General features: G+C 38.6%; 1 protein-coding gene and 1 long non-coding RNA gene across 3 annotated transcripts; both read left to right on the top strand.

Moving 5' to 3' along the window:
- Positions 1-12,874: 12,874 nt before the first annotated feature.
- LOC131690382 (uncharacterized) lies at positions 12,875-14,093 on the top strand. Of its 2 annotated transcripts, none has more exons than XR_009305573.1 (3): positions 12,875-13,014; positions 13,110-13,405; positions 13,464-14,093. It is a non-coding gene; the product is annotated as an uncharacterized LOC131690382 (long non-coding RNA). The 2 variants fall into 2 exon arrangements; XR_009305574.1 differs by having other exon boundaries at positions 12,921-13,043.
- A 2,233-nt stretch (positions 14,094-16,326) lies between these two features.
- LOC131691762 (caspase-8-like) lies at positions 16,327-18,887 on the top strand. The gene is made up of 4 exons (XM_058978392.1): positions 16,327-16,518; positions 16,810-16,903; positions 17,367-18,619; positions 18,676-18,887. The coding sequence occupies exons 2-4, from the start codon at positions 16,838-16,840 to the stop codon at positions 18,812-18,814; spliced, it is 1,458 nt and encodes a 485-aa protein (XP_058834375.1). The 5' UTR covers positions 16,327-16,518; positions 16,810-16,837; the 3' UTR covers positions 18,815-18,887.
- Positions 18,888-19,133: the final 246 nt, after the last annotated feature.

Here is a 19,133-nt window from a genome sequence, read left to right as displayed (position 1 = left end):
ATCCACTTTGAATGAAAATTCCGGACAAACCGTTACACGCCAATCACAGATGTTGGTAGTAAACGAAAGAGAAAAGTTTTCTCTTTCATAAACTGTTGTGAGCTGTGTTCGACTAGTAACGGTTTGTCTGGAATTTCCATTCAAAGTGGATTTTGACGGTTGGCTTTTAGGCCGTAATCATATGTTCGTCGAGAATTACAGCAAAAGAGACGGGAATGAAAGTATGCTAATTCTGCATATTTTTGTTTCTCAGTGCAGCAAATCTGTCCACAGTCTGTAAATCTGGCATCGCTGTTGCTCGATTCAACGACATTGCGGCTTAGTTAGACCCTTTGGTCGATTTACGATTGAACTGTATATGTAAACAAATAAACACGCTCGCTATAAACAGAAATTGTATACCTTTAAATTCTGTTGGTTTAAATGTTTAAGTTATTATAATTCGTCGTCGTCGGTCGTCTTTATAATTTTGTGCCGGAACATGACGAATTACGCTTTCTAAGTACCACCGTCAAAGACGCATGTACGTTCTTATGCCGAAGTTTATAAATCGAACCAGATTGAAGATGTGTAAAGAATGGTCAATATTGAAATCAGGATGCGAAGAACTGATAACTATGTGGTTTCCTCTAGCAGTTTGTACTGTGTTTCATACATTTCTTTATATTTATAATCAGAAGTGAAGTTGTTTGGCCGTGCTTCATTACTATGCATACTTCATAGTTTCATAGGCTCAATGAAGTAATAATGCATGATACTGATTGACTACGATGTTTTTTGAAATAGAAGCTTCACAACGAAAGGCATTGCTTTTCTCTGCTCATAGACAGTGTTAGATCACCTGCATATTTGCTCGAAGGACTACTAAGGGCCGATTTCTTCATTCTCGCCTAACGTCTTAACCAGGTTTAAACGTACTGGTGAACCCGGTTTAAAATTTAAGCGAGGATAAAGAAATTGGCCGTAAGCCCTATAAATATGTATAGGCATTGCGCATTTCGCCGCAAGGTTGCTCTAGCGGAGAGACTCGTGTGGTTCAATGTAAACAATTCATTCTATCACACTTTAAGGAGTGTTCATAGTTTGATGCACTAGTAGAGTAACAAATAAAACTTTCTACTTGCCTTTGACCGTCCATTATTTGAGTCTCCATTTGCTTGCATGCGACTCGTGTAAGATGATTTAAACCGTCCTTATCTGGTACGATCCCTTGATCCAAAATTGGATACAAAATTTTCATTCGGAATTTTGCGTCATCTTCGAATGTCGAACGGTTAATCTGAAAACGTTAAATATGTATAGTACGACAAGCGCTTACAGTAATTATAGTAGAAAGTTTACCAAATTTTGAACATTAGTGGAAGTCTCATCAATTTTATCTTTGGTCGGATTAGCTTCAGAACTATAGTTTTTTATTATGTTAAGAATTGTTAGACGGGATCCTTTTTCGATTATCCCCATTTCAACTAGGTCGGCATCGTTGAGCAGAACTAGGTTCTGATCGTTTATTTTTTGGGCTGAAAAGAGCGAATAAGTATATATAAAGGTTTAAAGTGACATCTCAAGTTGTTTGCACTACCTTCTTGATTGTTGTTTATTTTATTATAAATTTATTTCCAAGTTTATTTCCCTACTAACTATCTACATATTTCAAACTTATATAGTAGTTTTCTTCTGAATCTCCGTATATACTCCATAAGTTGTATGTTTTTTTCGTTTGCAAGTTCTTGTGTGATATGCGAATAACTTGACTGTCAGTTTTGAGTTTGTAACTGTTGTATTGTAAACAATATTCGCATTCGAGATGCTGTATTAGGCAAACAATTTGATTATCCGATTGCAATATATCTATTATCAAACCATAGGACATTTCGTTGCATACTTGGTATTTCGCTATCAGTCCCGGCCGAAAGCTTGTGTTATTTATTTTCATATGGTTTATATATTTGATTGAATCTGGTAGATCCCGGATCAGGAGTAAATTACTTAGAGATTTTTTGTGTATGTGCTTTGACGAAACGATATCTACCGTACCAATTTCGTATGAATGGTCAAGAATAGTGGTTATCTGTGCTAGATTCAGGCGCTTAGCAAAGCTGTTTGTTAAATTGATGAAATTGTTGCATGTCTTCGCTTGGGATTTCGACTCCTTGAATTTCGCTTCGAAGCGTAAGCAACTATGATTAACAACTGGCCCATCCTGACGAATTATGTAGGGATAATGAGAGATGTGATGGAATTTATTGGTAGGGTTGATGGCAGGGAAGCAGGATTTGAACAACTTGTAAAAACATTCGATTTCGTTTTCCAGATCGTTAATCTGATTCAATGTTAGCTTATTGGAGAAACTATAATAAGTTATTTTCATGAGAGCTCTAAGCAATGATGATAAATTTGAATTAAATCCGAGAATCTGGTTGAACATAAAAGGGAATGCTCGAAGGAGAAGCCAACATTGCGAAGCTGACTGAGGAATAGCATGTCCACGTGCTTTTAACTTCTCGCAAGTAAAATTAGCGGTAGGTTTATCAGCCGATTCAGTTATACCGTATTCGTAATGCTGTATAATTTGGTTGACTTGACTAATCGTTATCACTTTATGGATATTTACAGCTTCGTTCAAAACACATTTGATTACGACCATGACGACGCCTTCCAAAAGATCATGCATTGGATCAAACGTGTTATTTTCCGCTATGTTGAAATATTTAACTTCATTCAGTGCTGATTTTCGAATGATTCCGCATTGTGAAGGTGTTTTAGTTCCGCTTTGAAGAGCATTTAAATCACCTTGTATGCTTTCTTCAGTGCGATGAGGGAAGGTATCACCAATGTTTCCACAATGAAGTGCAGTACGCGTCGCATAGCACATTCTACAGAATAGACTTGATTGGGGCCCCATTAACTCGAAAATTTCATGAATTGCCAGCGTGTCCCCCAAAACATGCACTAGAACTGCCCTCATCGTAAACTTTTCACTCCCATATTGTACTACAACACCATCATCTGATTCAAGCTCACGCAAATCTTGAATCAGCGGTTTCATAACGTTATTGTAGCCATATTTTTTTACATCTCTTGAGCGAACTGTAAGCGTTAGATATATCCTGTTGGAGGATGAATTAATTGCGGGGTGGAGATTCTCAATTTTAACACTGAAATTGGTAAGTTTTTTTTTTGATTTGCGTGATCCCAAAGGGTTCAGATATTCGACATCGTCCAGATGAAGCGAGAGTCGTAATGCATCGGGAAACCGTGTCAGGAATGGGTGTGTTTTGAAACGTTGACCATCTTTGAAACCGCACAAGATATCGTCATTCACTGCTTCTTCTGCTATCATCTTGCGAGCTCCGGGATTCTTCATAACCAGTGCTAAAATGCTGGTTAGTGGAATATAGTGAGCAACGTCTTTCACTATTTGTACACTTTTTCTTTTGCCTAGTTTGGTAATCGCGGGGACAGTTTTAGTGATTCTAGTTCTTCCCAAGACTTCTTCCCTAGGGTTTGGCACAGCACAACCCGCAACTCCAGACAAATATGCTAGGTTGTCTTTTGGAGAAGCTACGTCTGCAAAAATTCCATCCAAAGATGCGTCGTTTATAAATTTCAAAGCGTCGGTATCGTTTAATGGGATCGACTTCGATTTCAAAAATTCTCTGAATAGATTCAACATGTAACACTCGTAATCTTCTATAAGATTCGAGGTAACCTGTAAGAACTTTTTGATTTTTGTCTCGGGAAGAGATACATCTTTTCGCAAATCTGTGGCGAATTTACTAATTTTCTTAGTAATTTCATCCAACGACGGCGCCGTTTTAAAGAATATAGTATTCGTTATTCTCAACAGATAATCATCATCTACGAGCATATTTTCCGGATGATTATTTTGAATTTGTTCAACAGCGTCATGGTCGTATGAAATATTTGTAGAATTTTCTGTAATTAGTGGATGAACACTCTCTATGTGCCGTTTCAAGCTCTTAAACCTCTGGTACAGTGAACCACATTCTGAACAAAGGAAAGGTTGAGCGGCTGCTTTGCTGGTGTTCAAATTGTGTACCAACCGGAAGTGTTCCTTCAATTCATCCACGTGTCCAGGAATCATCTTCCCACAATTTGGCACATGGCATGAGAAACCTGAAACCTTACACTTTTTTTCCAGTATATATATATATATATATATATATATATATATATATATATATATATATATATATATATATATATATATATATATATATATATATATATATATATATATATATATATATATATATATATATATATATATATATATATATATATATATATATATATATATATATATATATATATATATATATATATATATATATATATATATATATATATATATATATATATATATATATATATATATATATATATATATATATATATATATATATATATATAATATAACGTGAATATTACCTCGCAACTTCATTGCAGTTTCAGCATCCACCTCTTCCGAAATCTTCTGCATGCTGGTTGTTCAAATCCACTCTTTCAATTAAAATGTATTTTACACACTACAACTCTAGCTTCAACTATTATAAATATTTGAACAAATTTTTATTTGTGAAAAAGTGATGAGCGATAACTAAACGAGCGTGTACCTACTAATGGAAAATGGCGGATGACGCTTGGAATTTTTAACTTGGCGAGAAACGGCTTTTCCGTTTGGTAACTCCAAAACGGTTTCTTGTGTAATACCCAAAAATAGAGTCAGAGTTACTCAGAGATATTATACATGACAACTCAATTTTTGACGTTTACGAACATCATTCAAAACTGAGTTAAAAGTACTCAGAATCTGAGTAACTTTTTACGAGCGTGTAGCAGAGCGGTCTCTGCCAGAAAATTTGCTCACTGGGCAGTACTGGGAGACACTGGAAGTACTCCGGAAAAAAACGTTCCTGTACTCTCTTCTCTTTCTTCTTCTTCTGGTAGAAAAGTGCAAGTTTGACTGTTGATGGCTGTTGTGCATGTACACGAGCGAAAGAAGAGCAAAAACGTTCATTCGTGTTGACAAATTGAGTAAACAAACAAGTAAATGTTTAGCACACATTAATGAATATTTTTCGACGTTTTTCAGCATTTCGATCATGAACCGACCAAAGGGCTTAAGCCGCACTGACATCAAATCGAGAAAAACCGCTTTGAAAATTCGCTTCAGAAAATTAAATCGTATTTCCACGTTGTTTACATACTGGGTTTCTAAATGTGTTAAAACACTTTAAAATAACACTAGTTTTCACCAGCATACCTAAACTGTTTAATATAATAACGATATCGTTGAAAAAATCGAGAAATATATCTTTCGCCGAGTGTGTTCATTAGATGTTGATTAGGCCATTTTCATATTGCCCTCTTGTATTGACGACACTCAATTTCGCCCGGCAGTGTCGCCTGAAATTGAAAACCGAATGAAGTGTTCGCCCGAGGGGAAATTTAATTTTCCTCTTAGGCGAATCAAGCATTTGGTTTTCGTTTACAGGCGATACTGCAAGGCGAAATTGACTGTTGTCATAACAATACGGATCGGTTTCTATAAAAAATTCTGCTTCGTTCAGATCCGCAATTTGGGTTTTTACAGTTATTGAAAAGGGAAGCAAACGCATTCTCTTATGCCGGGGCACCTCAGTTACGGTTAGGTGGCGATTGCAACGACAAAGGCCGCAAAATCGGACAGATGGTTTAAAGCGCCAGTATCAATTTTTGCTCCTGGGTAAGTAACTTCCGCTTATCGATTGACTTAACCAAAATTGAGTCTTCCTTGACCTGATATCCGTCTATTTTCTATTATTCCAGCTGCTGTGTCTACTGACCAAGCAGAAGCAAAAAAACGTTCGGATAACCACATATCCGCAATACGATACGAGACAAGTATACTTGGAAACATGATGACCATAAATCTAGTGAATGATTACTAACTAACGGGTAATAATAATTACTTCGCTGAGCGGAGCGATCGTTATTTAAACAAGGCTACTATCATCATCGGCAATGTTGGCAATTATAGTAAAACGTTAGTCCTCATAATGATCGAGGTCAAATCGAGCCGACACAGAAATCAGGTTAATAAATAGTATTGCATCAACAATTAAACAAAAACGCCGCGATCGAATTATGGATCTTATGCGACAGCAACATGGTTGTGATTTACAGGTTATTTCGGATACAATGGCGAAGTGGAACTAAAAATATGTGAAAGCCTGTGTATTTTATTTTAAATTTAATAAATATTTCAGATCTAGTACACTAGAACTTCCATAACGAGCGTTTTGAAGGTATATTTATACTACATCTTCACATTCTACATCACTTGTGTACAAATCGTTATCGAAGTGGTCCATGATGTCGGTTTTGCAACGCCTTCCTTTTTTTCTCGGCTTTAGCTGGTCGAGTAACGTGTAGTACACTTTGTTCGATACATAGTCAAGGAGTTTCCTCAGGTCCTCCAACTTTTCCTTCGCCAAAGGAAGCGGTTCCACATTAATAGGGAGCAAAGTTATTTTGGGGTCCCAAAATGTATGATTCATGTCGAATGACATAAGATGTTCATCGTCTAGATTATATTTAAAGTACACTATTCCAGGAACCATAGAACGGTACTCAAAATACGAAATATCTTTAAACTTGACAGTTTCTCCAGCATCATTGTGCTTTGCGCTTAAAAAACTGTTCTAGGCTTCGAATGGCCAGGAAATCCTTCTGTTCCATCTCAGTTACTACGAATGGCACCTTCCGCTCAATGGACGCAATAAACACAGCCCAATCTCTGGGCGTCTCAATGTTCCCCGTGTGTCGTTTCTTTGCTTTTTCAATGAGTGCGTGAGCAGAGTCTACCTCCATATGGGAGTGACCGCTGACCATAAACTTATGGCGTATCGTCAGCTCTCTGCTCCCCACACGACACTTATGCATGTAATATGAAAAAAGCATGCATAATGTAAGGTTGTGGTTCTGCCCTGCACAACGATCGGAGTAATAATTTAAAACTTTTGTGCTAGCGTCCATTGTATTAAGATCGCGCAAAATGCACGATCCTATTTCTTGGGACCCGCGTTTAGCTTTTGTTTCGTCCCATAAAAAACAAGTTACACTGTTTTTACCCTTGAACGTGTCAAAAATCGTGAAGTTCAGCGTGTACAGCTGCCGCGAATAGAATGCTATTCCGCTCTGTGAGGCGTCGGAAGGCACTTTTGCAAATCAAAAGAAGCTGTGCGAACTTCATATTTTTTTTTTGCTTCCTGGACGTCAGCTTTTTTCATCGCATAGGTAGTTCGAGCCTTTCTATGATGCTCGTCTCGCTCCTCTTCAATTGGCATCCTCTCTTCTTCCGTAGCTAACTTGAGGCGTATCGCTATTTTGTCACAGGTTCCGCACGTGTCTGCCTTCAATTTTCTGAATGATAAATTCAAGCTTTTGAAAATTCGTCGGTAGGTATTATATGCTACTGGCTCCAGATTATCCTTTTCGCAATTTTTTTTATAAAGCTGGTGCAGTTTCATAACAGATAGGTCGCTACTTAAGTATAACTTGGACGTCTTCTCTCGCGAGTAGTGCGAAGTGTACGCAGGGAACGATCTAATATGTGATTTGATGTAGTTTATGTGTTCCTCTGTTATCTTCCTTGAATTCGAACAGTTTGCTCTAAGATCGTCAGCTGAAATCCCCATTCCTTCTAGCTGCTTTTCAGCGAGAACACGAAGTTTTTTATCTTTTACGTCGAATGTAGCCATGAACATGCCTTTGCATACATGAATTCGACCGTTGACGGCAGGTAAATAATACGTACGCGAGAACATTCTTCTGGAGTTGAGTACCTATAAAAATCATTCTCATTATTTTTTTAAATATCAAAATTGTCATACTGTACCGTTGGGCGAGATGTAAACTGAATGGCCATGTGACTACTCAAAAATTGGTTCTGGCCGGAGGGATTCAACTGGAGCAGATTACGCAGCAATTGTGATCTGACCTCTGCAGAATATTTTTCGTAGCACTTTAACTTAGAACAATTGCAGGGAGGTTTAATACATCTTGCTGGTATTATTGTTCCGTCTGTGCGTACGAACTCTAACCCTTTAGCTTTTGCAATCTTTCGTGCTTCACGTTGATCATGCTTCTTCCGCTTAACGTCAACATTTGCTTCAAGTTCTTCGAAACCTAGATCGCCAGGCTGCCTAAGTGGTTCCTCATTGCACAAATCATCGATAACGGTTTCGTTACGATACTTTTCGAAGCACTCGTCAACAATAAAATCGTTCAGTATCGTAACGTCGCCTATATGTATTTCTCTCGTATTCTCATCTACATCACATTCGGAATCTGATTCTGGGAGATCCGTAGGTAGTGATAATGCGCACGGAGAATCATCATGTGATATTTCGGGTACTAGCTTTAAGCTTCGTGGTGTCGATGCATAAACGTCTCTGAAATATAATACAATGAGTTGATTGTAATACGCAACATTTACTGTATCACCTAAACGAAATGCCCAGTTGACTCAATGTGGAATTTCCAACCTGGATCGAAGGATACGGAGATGGAAGCGAGCGAAGAGGATTGTGTGTAATTTCATGTGCCTGCTTCAACGAGACTTCCAGCTCGGTTAGAGCGCACGCACGAGATCGTGATGTGTAATCGCGGAGATAATTTTGACTGGAGGTTGTTTCTTTTACATATCCAACCGACTGGTTGACAGATCTGAAATAACGCAATAAGTGGTATTAACTCAAAACTAGTTAATTGAAATAAAAAGAATTCAATCCACAAAAGTTCTGTTATGGTCACAGAGCCGTCGAGAGCCGCTTCGGCCCCCAAGGCTGGTATTATTGCTGGGCCCTTTTAAACCTACTAATTTCAATCTTGATTAGAGAAATTGGAGCTGTTGCTGTTTCAGGTGATCAGTCTTATTATTCTAGTGTATAGTACTTCTATAGAAATGAACGAATTCAAGGAACAAGGGCCCTATTCTCACAGTCACGTCACTTAGTGACTAGAAGGAAATTTTGTTCTAGTCACCAAGTGACGTGACTGTGAGAATAGGTCCCCAAAAATCTGTGACTGCGGAATACGACTACAGCAGTGCTCGATTTCAAAGACTTTCCTACCCATCCATTGATGGAGTTGAGCATCTGCTGATACTGAGAAAAAGTATGACAATTGGCGGGCTCAAAAAGTTATCTAACGGGAAAATCAGTTCATTGCTACAAAGAATAGAATTGGCTTCTGAATATTTGATGATTTTCAAGGTATTTTCATTCCAATGTTGACACAGGTTTTTCGGAAGTTTGTTTTAGCTTGTCTGTTCTCTGTGATTGAACAACCACTGACGCTCGAAGTAGTCCGCAGCCAGAGAGTGTGACGATTGCATGATTCTTGCCTGCAAAGAATCGCCGGAAACTTGCTTGCAATCACCGGTTGCAACAGCGTTTGATAAAATCATTAGAGAAAGGAGCAGATTGATACATGGGGCACGTTCGTAGTCTGGCTTTATTAATTTAAAATGCATTGAAACGACATACCTTTTGATAAACGATTCCGATTCGATTAATTGTTCGAGCTGAACTTGTGAACTTGTATAAGCAAACGACTGAGAAGGACTTCGGTATTCCAATTGGCTCCGAGAGGATTCACGGAATTGCAGCTGATTACCATGTCTGCAATAGAATTAAAACATTGAATTCCATAATTGGTTAATTGAAGAAAACACATACTTTTGAAGAAGCGGTCCCGAATTGATCGAAGGTTCGAATAGCATGCTCGACCGTTTAGATTGTCCACGCTGAATAGGATATGTATAGGGTAGACAGCGAAGTGAACTTCGATCTAGATCACCCGTCTTCGAAACTTCTAGCTGGCTCACAGTGGAAGCACTGCATTGTAGCTGACTGTCATGTCTGTGATCATTATAACGGAACATTAAAATCTACAATTGAGTGAATTATGTAAAACCATACCTTTCAAGCAGCTCTCTCGACTTGACCGAAGGTTCGAGTCTCCCGCTCGACCGTTTCGGCTCTCCAAGGTGAATCGGAGGATACGCATAAGGTAGAGAGCGAAGTGAACTGCGGTCAACATCACGTCTTCGAAACTTCTAGCTGGCTCACAGTGGAAGCACTGCATTGTAGCTGACTGTCATGTCTGTGATCATTATAACGGAACATTAAAATCTACAATTGAGTGAATTATGTAAAACCATACCTTTCAAGTAGCTCTCTCGACTTGACCGAAGGTTCGAGTCTCCCGCTCGACCGTTTCGACTCTCCAAGGTGAATCGGAGGATACGCATAAGGTAGAGCGCAAAGTGAACTGCGGTCATCTCGCGTCTTCGAAACTTCTAGCTGGCTCACAGTGGAAGCACTGCATTGTAGCTGACTGTCATGTCTGTGATCATTATAACGGAACATTAAAATCTACAATTGAGTGAATTATGTAAAACCATACCTTTCAAGCAGCTCTCTCGACTTGACCGAAGGTTCGAGTCTCCCGCTCGACCGTTTCGGCTCTCCAAGGTGAATCGGAGGATACGCATAAGGTAGAGAGCGAAGTGAACTGCGGTCAACATTACGCGTCTTCGAAACTTCTAGCTGGCTCACAGTGGAAGCACTGCATTGTAGCTGACTGTCATGTCTGTGATCATTATAACGGAACATTAAAATCTACAATTGAGTGAATTATGTAAAACCATACCTTTCAAGCAGCTCTCTCGACTTGACCGAAGGTTCGAGTCTCCCGCTCGACCGTTTCGGCTCTCCAAGGTGAATCGGAGGATACGCATAAGGTAGAGAGCGAAGTGAACTGCGGTCAACATCACGCGTCTTCGAAACTTCTAGCTGGCTCACAGTGGAAGCACTGCATTGTAGCTGACTGTCATGTCTGTGATCATTATAACGGAACATTAAAATCTACAATTGAGTGAATTATGTAAAACCATACCTTTCAAGTAGCTCTCTCGACTTGACCGAAGGTTCGAGTCTCCCGCTCGACCGTTTCGACTCTCCAAGGTGAATCGGAGGATACGCATAAGGTAGAGAGCGAAGTGAACTGCGGTCATCTCGCGTCTTCGAAACTTCTAGCTGGCTCACAGTGGAAGCACTGCATTGTAGCTGACTGTCATGTCTGTGATCATTATAACGGAACATTAAAATCTACAATTGAGTGAATTATGTAAAACCATACCTTTCAAGCAGCTCTCTCGACTTGACCGAAGGTTCGAGTCTCCCGCTCGACCGTTTCGACTCTCCAAGGTGAATCGGAGGATACGCATAAGGTAGAGAGCGAAGTGAACTGCGGTCATCTCGCGTCTTCGAAACTTCTAGCTGGCTCACAGTGGAAGCACTGCATTGTAGCTGACTGTCATGTCTGTGATCATTATAACGGAACATTAAAATCTACAATTGAGTGAATTATGTAAAACCATACCTTTCAAGCAGCTCTCTCGACTTTACCGAAGGTTCGAGTCTCCCGCTCGACCGTTTCGGCTCTCCAAGGTGAATCGGAGGATACGCATAAGGTAGAGAGCGAAGTGAACTGCGGTCAACATCACGCGTCTTCGAAACTTCTAGCTGGCTCACAGTGGAAGCACTGCATTGTAGCTGACTGTCATGTCTGTGATCATTATAACGGAACATTAAAATCTACAATTGAGTGAATTATGTAAAACCATACCTTTCAAGTAGCTCTCTCAACTTGACCGAAGGTTCGAGTCTCCCGCTCGACCGTTTCGACTCTCCAAGGTGAATCGGAGGATACGCATAAGGTAGAGAGCAAAGTGAACTGCGGTCATCTCGCGTCTTCGAAACTTCTAGCTGGCTCACAGTGGAAGCACTGCATTGTAGCTGACTGTCACGTCTGTGATCATTATAACGGAACATTAAATTCAACAAATGGATGAATAATGTAAAACCATACCTTTCACGCAACTGTTTTGACTTGATCGAAGGTTCGAGTCCCCTGCTGGACCGATTCGATTGGCCGAGGTGAATCGGAACATACGCATCAGGTAGCGAGCGAAGTGCATCACGGTCGGTATCATGCGCCCTAAATTCACTCGTGCATATCTCTTCGTTACATCCAACTGATGGAGTACTACATACCAGAGAAGCAGAATTTGCTTTTTCACAAGTATTAAGTCTGGTGCCATTATTAGGCTCTAGAAGAAGCGCTGCAGCGTCTAGGGTGTGTGAAAAAAGTTCTATTAGTAAAGCGGACATTTTTTAACAATTCATTAATGATACCCAGAAGCATTGCGAATCCATCGAATTCCGAATTTACTTGACGTGTATATTCCATTTTAATTGGATTGAACATAAAAACTTTACAAATATTTCAAACAATTTTTTATTTTTTGCTTCCGCCTTGTAATCAAACGTTGATGTCAATTTCGCCCGTATACACTGCATTGAAAAAATTAGGCGTAACACGTTTGGTAGTTTGTTTACAGTCGAGTGTAGATTTCGCCGTTTTTGTATTTTATTGATTTTTATTAATAGTAACACTTATTTAAATGTTTTCTATTTTCATTATGTAGTATTTTTATCCTTCTTTAAGATAATACTGATATCGTGAACAAACCAAAGGGTTTAAACAGCACTGACATCGAATCGAGAAAAACTGCTTTGAAAATTCGCTTCAAAAAATAAAATCCAATTTCAACGTTACACACCCGGTTTCCAAAATTAATTTAATGTATTAAAACACTTTAAAATAACAGCACTTTTCACTAGCATACCTAAACTGTGTTATATAATAACGATCTCGTTGAAAAATCGAGAAATATATATTTCGCCGTGTGTTCATGAAATGTTGATTAGGCCTTTTTCATATCGTCCTCTTATTTTGACGACACTCAATTTCGCCCGGCAGTGCCGCCTGAAAATAAAAACCAAATTAAGTGTTCGCCCGAGGGGAAGTTTAATTTTCTCCTCGGGCCAAACAAGCATTGTAGTTTCGTTTGCAGGCGATACTTCAAGGCGAAATTAGGTTTGTTCCAGTACCAGGAGAAACTGGAAGTACTCCGGAGCAAACAGGGAGAAAATCGTTCCTGTACTATCTTCTTCTCTTTTTTCTTCTTCTAGTGGCAAACCGGAGTGAAAAGGAGCAAAAATTTTTTGCTCCGGAGCAACAGGAAGTAACTTCCATGTACTGGAACAAACCTATTGAGTGTTTTCAAAATAGGGAGGCAAAACTGCTTTCGAAAAAAAAAAACAAAATTTTGTTTATTGGAATTATTTAATCAGCTCTCCAATCACTATGGTGCATTGTCATTTTAAGTATGTCCCGCCACAGGAACCAATCAACTCCGGTAGTAATAAACTCCCAGATGGGCCCAATGTATACTGGAAACTTGCATTAGTGTTTTCGCATATAAACTGTAAGTACCTAGGCAAATTCTTGTTTCGATTCATTAGTTGTCTTTATTAATCTTTTAGTTTAAACTCCGAAAATTTGCCCGAAGGAAAGCTTGGACTAGCCCTTATGTTTGAAGGCCGAATATAGAATAATATATCGGACATAAACCGTATTAGCTAATTAGTAGAACTTGGTACAAACATGCATATAGCGGTAGTAAAGTCTACCAATGGAATTTGCTTCGAGAATTACTCCTTTGGTAGAGTTACCGGACTCACATGTGGACCCAACAAAAGCCAGCCTGATATCCAGGATGTCCGTAGTAGGACAACCGATTTATCCCCAAGATAACCCGATATCAAGCATCGAAGTCAGTGATTCTCCCATTGTTCGAATTTGAAACCATTCCTCGATCAAGTATTCCACCACATTGCAAAACACATTAAGACTAAACGAGTGTTTGACAGTATATAATCTAATAAACCGTTCGAGTTCGAAAGAATTGATACGGAGCAAGACATGCTAATTTTGGTTACTAATTATTGTTCGTTGAAGGGAAAAATTAGAAGCTTGGAAGTCGAGGCAGCTTCCTAAACGATAGTATAACGGCAAAACCATCTGCCGGAACCGGAAAGCGTCAGGAATTCAAAACAAGTTGAAATTTTACAACGTGATCATCAGACTAATAAAGAGAAAAATCAATAAAATGTTTTTGAAATTAATCGATTGAACCGAAAACTTATGGCAAACATCCATAGAACATCTTATTTGCACGTACCACATGCCATTAGTCTAGGTATTTATACGCTTTTTCTGAATATTGTGTTGAATTATCTCACCATAAACAACTTTTAAGCATAGATCTTGCTTTGCACGACTCAGGGAGCAATGGAGAAGTAAAAATATATATACATAATTTTGTGATGAGCATCTTAAAATATTATTTTCCGCTTATCGTTGCGCAGTTTTTGTTCTCTATTGTATGAAATTTCCGACCTTTTGCCTACAATCTGCTTTTTATACACATATTTGTGATCCAGTCTCCGAACCGCGCCTATGTTCCGACAGCTTTAAACTAGCAATGTTTAAGTTTTTCGAAAATCAACTCGGCAAATCGTTTGTTTTGCGTAGTTTGTTTTTGAGCACCCGGACTTGTCGAATTGTCTCCATTGCACAAAATTTTGCCATCTCCTTAGCATGTTCATGTAGTTGCATACAATAATCTAAAGATTTTCCTTGAGGGAATATCTGTGCACTAACTGGTAACCCAGCTCCTACAACGTAACCCATCTGCATCATTATCTTACATCCGATTCCTTTCGTGTGTTTCCCCATTCCTCCAAACGCTGCGTTGGAGCGCGATTAAGCAGATATCGTTTCCAAATTTCGAAAGGCAGAAACATCATCTGCCTCGTTACTGGATGAATCATTCTCTAGCTCCAAGATTGGCTCATTAGCATCATCGAACGGTACAATATCTTCGAACGGCAACTCGACCTCACGTATACTTTAACGTTCTATCTGTGATAATAGTAACGGAACATCAAATTAAACAATTGAATGAATAATGTAAACGCTTACCTTTCAAACATTCGTCCCTACTAAATCGAAGCTTCACGTCGAATGTTCGACCGTTTAGACTGTCCGAGCTGAATCGGAGGATATGTATAGGATAGAGCACCAAGAGAACTGCGTTCAACATCTCGCGACTGTTGTAGTCAATCTTCCCGTTGGCTGACAGTACACGCACGGGATTGTAGCTTACTGTTGTTTGACAAAAATAACAGAACATTGAATTTAACAATTAGATAAACAATATAAACGCTTACTTTTCAAGCAACTATCTCAAATTGATCGAAGGATCGAGTCACATATTCGACCGTTTAGACCGATTTAGAGTTGACTCGGGCGATTTATATAGTTCAGTGAGTGAAAAGGACTGCGAACTTCTAGTTAACTCAGAGCAGACTCATGTGATTTTAGCTAGTTACCATGTGTATGAAAGCGTTAGATACCAAAGTTAGTTGATTGAAGTAAAAACATACCTTTCAAGAAACTCTCGACATGCTCGAAGGTTTGAGTCGCCGGTTCGACCGTTAGTAACATTCAAGATGAATCGGAGGATACACACAGGATAGAGAACGAAGTGGACTGCATTTGGCATTATTAGTATTTTGTGCGGAAACGTCTTGCTGCGTCCGAGCGGAATTGTGATGAAAAATCGCGATTAATTATAGGCATGTGTTACCTCGTACATATTTCTAGGTAGCACCCAACTGACGGAATACTAAACAACAGACGAAAAACAGTTTGTTTTGCACAGTCGTTAGGTTTAGTGCCATTGTCAGGTTTCAGAAGTAGCATAGCAAAATCTTGTAATGTAAAAAATCTGTTAGAAAAGCATACATTATTTGCACAATATTTTATTTATACCAAGAAGCATCCGTCGAATTCCGAGTTTAGTTCACGTGTATTTTTTTCGTAAAAATCGAGGTAAAAACTAGAAAAATATCTTGAACGATTTTAATTTTTGCTTCCGCCATGTAAACAAACATTTATGTCAATTTCGCCCATATACACTGCACTGGAAATGTTGGGCGAAACCCGCCTGGCTATTATTGTTTATGTGGAGTATCAATTTCGCCGTTTTGTTTTTTATTGATTTCTATGAAAAATGATACTTTTTTAAATAAGTTTATACATTTAATATGAAGTAATTTTAACCCTCTTCAGGATAATACTAATATCTCAGTTTGTTTACATTTGCTATATACGCCCTTTGGTTGGTTCACGATCGAATTTATTATCAAATGCGTCAATTCAGTTCGTCGCCTCAAGATGATTGAATGGCTCGTTTTCAATGGAACATATTTAATTATTAAATGAAAAGAAAATAATTTTTCGCGTGTCTTTTCATTTGGATACCATCGTCTGTGGTCGACATCCCGAGAAACGTCAGGAGATAAACAAAAACAAACCACCTTTTTCTGAATGAGAAACGTCTCATGTAATGGCCTAATTAAAACAATTAAAATAATAATTTAGCCATTCTCGGCCGAAATTATTCATTGGTGTCAATGTAAATTAATAACTTTATACGTGCAGCCTTTTCATATTTCCAGTATTCATTATAAAGTGTGTATTTCAATCTTAATTCGTCAAAAGGGCGAAACTGTTTTTTGTAAACAAACTTGTTTCGCTCATGTCTGCTGCAGAGTGGAATTTCATGAAAAATATGCGTGAATGTAATTTTTTACCCTTCGTAGAAGTAATTTCAATTGTTTTCTGCTTTGAAATTATAGTAAATTAAGAGAAATCATCAAAATAAAAGTTTGTTTACAAATCTTATTCGCCCTTTTGTAAATTTAATATGGATTTGTGCTTTTTAAATAATGTCCAAGTTGATACATGGTGGTTCATTTTCAGGTTTCTTGGCAGATGACAAAATACTACGATGTGTACTACAATAAGTCCAGAGGATTTTGATTTTATAGAGAACGAGCTGAAATTTGACGATAAAGTATGTCAAAATTATGCTTAAAATATCTTCTAAAACCGCTATAATACACCGTCAGAGAAATCAACCATTATTTTACCGAAAATCAACTACGGGAACTAGCTGAACATTCGACATTCACGAAAATTCATATCCTGATCAAATATTTGACTACTGTCGGCTTACCTATTTTTTTGATCATAGAGGTTTTAACCTTGGTGTCATTCGCTTCTTAGGCTTAGTCAATTGTTTTTGTTAGCTATTGTACTAATATCGTTTTTGAATGATCCCATACTGAATCAGGTTTTTACCTTAATTCACCTGAGACAATTTTGAAAGCAGTTCGGGTTAGAATTTGACCCAGTTTTGCCTAAGACGAAAACGAAAGTCAATTCTGAACCTTAACTGCTGTCATAATGTTAGGCCTAGCAGGAACTGACTCAGTTTCAGCATTAGACAACAATGAAAAGCTACCGAACTTTTGCAGGTATCCCTATTGTTTATCCTATACGGCCACCGAAACCCAAAGTACCTGCTGCAAGCGCTATCCATCGGCAGCCAAACCCCGGAGGAAGAGACACACATTCTATTCGATTTGACTTCTTGTGCAGCGAATGACGAATGGCAATCAGAAATTCTGGAAGCATTAGCGATCATTCAAGCAAATCTTTGCCTGCTAAAGTGTGGCTTCGATGAGACCGACCTCAAGGAAAGATTTCTGCCCCATCTGACAGAACTGGCAAGTTTTGTACACCCTGTACTGAAGGGATTGTACCTACTTTGTGAAAAACTAGATGACAGAAACGCTGAAAAACTATTGAACTACCTAAAACAGAATTATTCCTTTTCTGTCGTGGACCACAGGTACTTCGAGATGGCTCTACTGGATCTGCTTTGTCATGGTTTGATAAAACTTGGATCAGCACTCACTGGCGAGGAGTGTGATCTTTTGATTTTGACAGCTGCATTCAAAACGCTCGAGCTTTATGAATTAAGTGAGTTTTGTAAAACTATTGCCAACAATTTCAACAAAGAGTTAGTTCTGTCACGAAATCAATCGGATAACGTGAAAGAATCGCAGGTTTTCAAACAAATTCCTGAGGTACAGTCTAAAGATGAGCTTCAGGATATTTACTACATATCGAAACAAAACGCGGGAATAATATTAATAATCAATCAGTTTACATTCTATCGTGAAACCAACCAAGAGCTAGCAGAAATGCTACCGATTAAACCGTTAAACAATCGCCGGGGAACCGAAGTTGATAAGTTAGCAATTTTGAACCTGTTTCGCGCCTTTGGCTACAACACTATTGTGGTCGAAAACATAACCCACACGGAAATCATGAAACAGGTTGAAAGTGCAGTAAACGAGATCAAATCTTGCCATTGCTCCCTGGTAGTATGCTTGCTGTCGCATGGTCAAGAGGGAAAAGTGTACGGTAGCAACAGTATCCCCGTTAGCGTTAAATCAATCGAGAAGGTGATGGCTGCGGAAAAACTAACTGGGAAACCAAAGCTTCTCTTTGTGCAAGCTTGTCAGGGTTCCGACCTTCAGGCAGCAGTCGAAATTCCTAGGTTGGAGAAAGATGGACCCTCGACGGAAAAGACGGCCTCGGTGTTTGTGGACTTTTTAGTTGCCTGGTCGACTGTGCCTGGGTTTGCTTCGGTGCGCCATATCGAGAAAGGTTCATGGTTCATTCAGGAATTGTGTTTGAAGCTACGGCAACTACATGCTCGGTACAGTATGTTCGTTTTGGACAAAGTAATTTGTAATCCTTTTTTATTGCTTGCAGTAACCATCTAATGGATATTCTAACAGCTGTGATAAACGATGTTTCCAGTAAGAGAGGCTATGGGAATGAATGCATGGTCCCTATCATTTATAGTACACTAAGGAAAAAGCTTCACTTCGAACCGTTGGACACAAAATAATTTCTTTTATAGTCCATGTTTATTGGAAGACTGTTTAATTTCTTGTAAATATATGTATTTATGTATACTAAAATATATTTCGAAAACTCCGTATCCGAATTTCGTTAGTTTTATCCGTTTAGAATGACATGACGAATTATCAAGTCGTCATAGCACCGTACGATTACGAATTAAATGACGAATGCCTAATCAAGAAATAACCACACTCGTTGTGTAGATTGAATTTGATGTACATCTAGTTTTTTTCAACATAAAATGGTACTATATTACTCAAACAGAAGGAGCTGCTTCCGGCCACAATATAAATAAAGATGTGTAT

This window comes from Topomyia yanbarensis, chromosome 3 (genome assembly GCF_030247195.1).
Source record: "Topomyia yanbarensis strain Yona2022 chromosome 3, ASM3024719v1, whole genome shotgun sequence".
NCBI classification, from domain to species: domain Eukaryota; kingdom Metazoa; phylum Arthropoda; class Insecta; order Diptera; family Culicidae; genus Topomyia; species Topomyia yanbarensis.
Note: the sequence above shows the minus strand (reverse complement) of the source record. Positions and strands in the feature narration are given on the sequence as shown.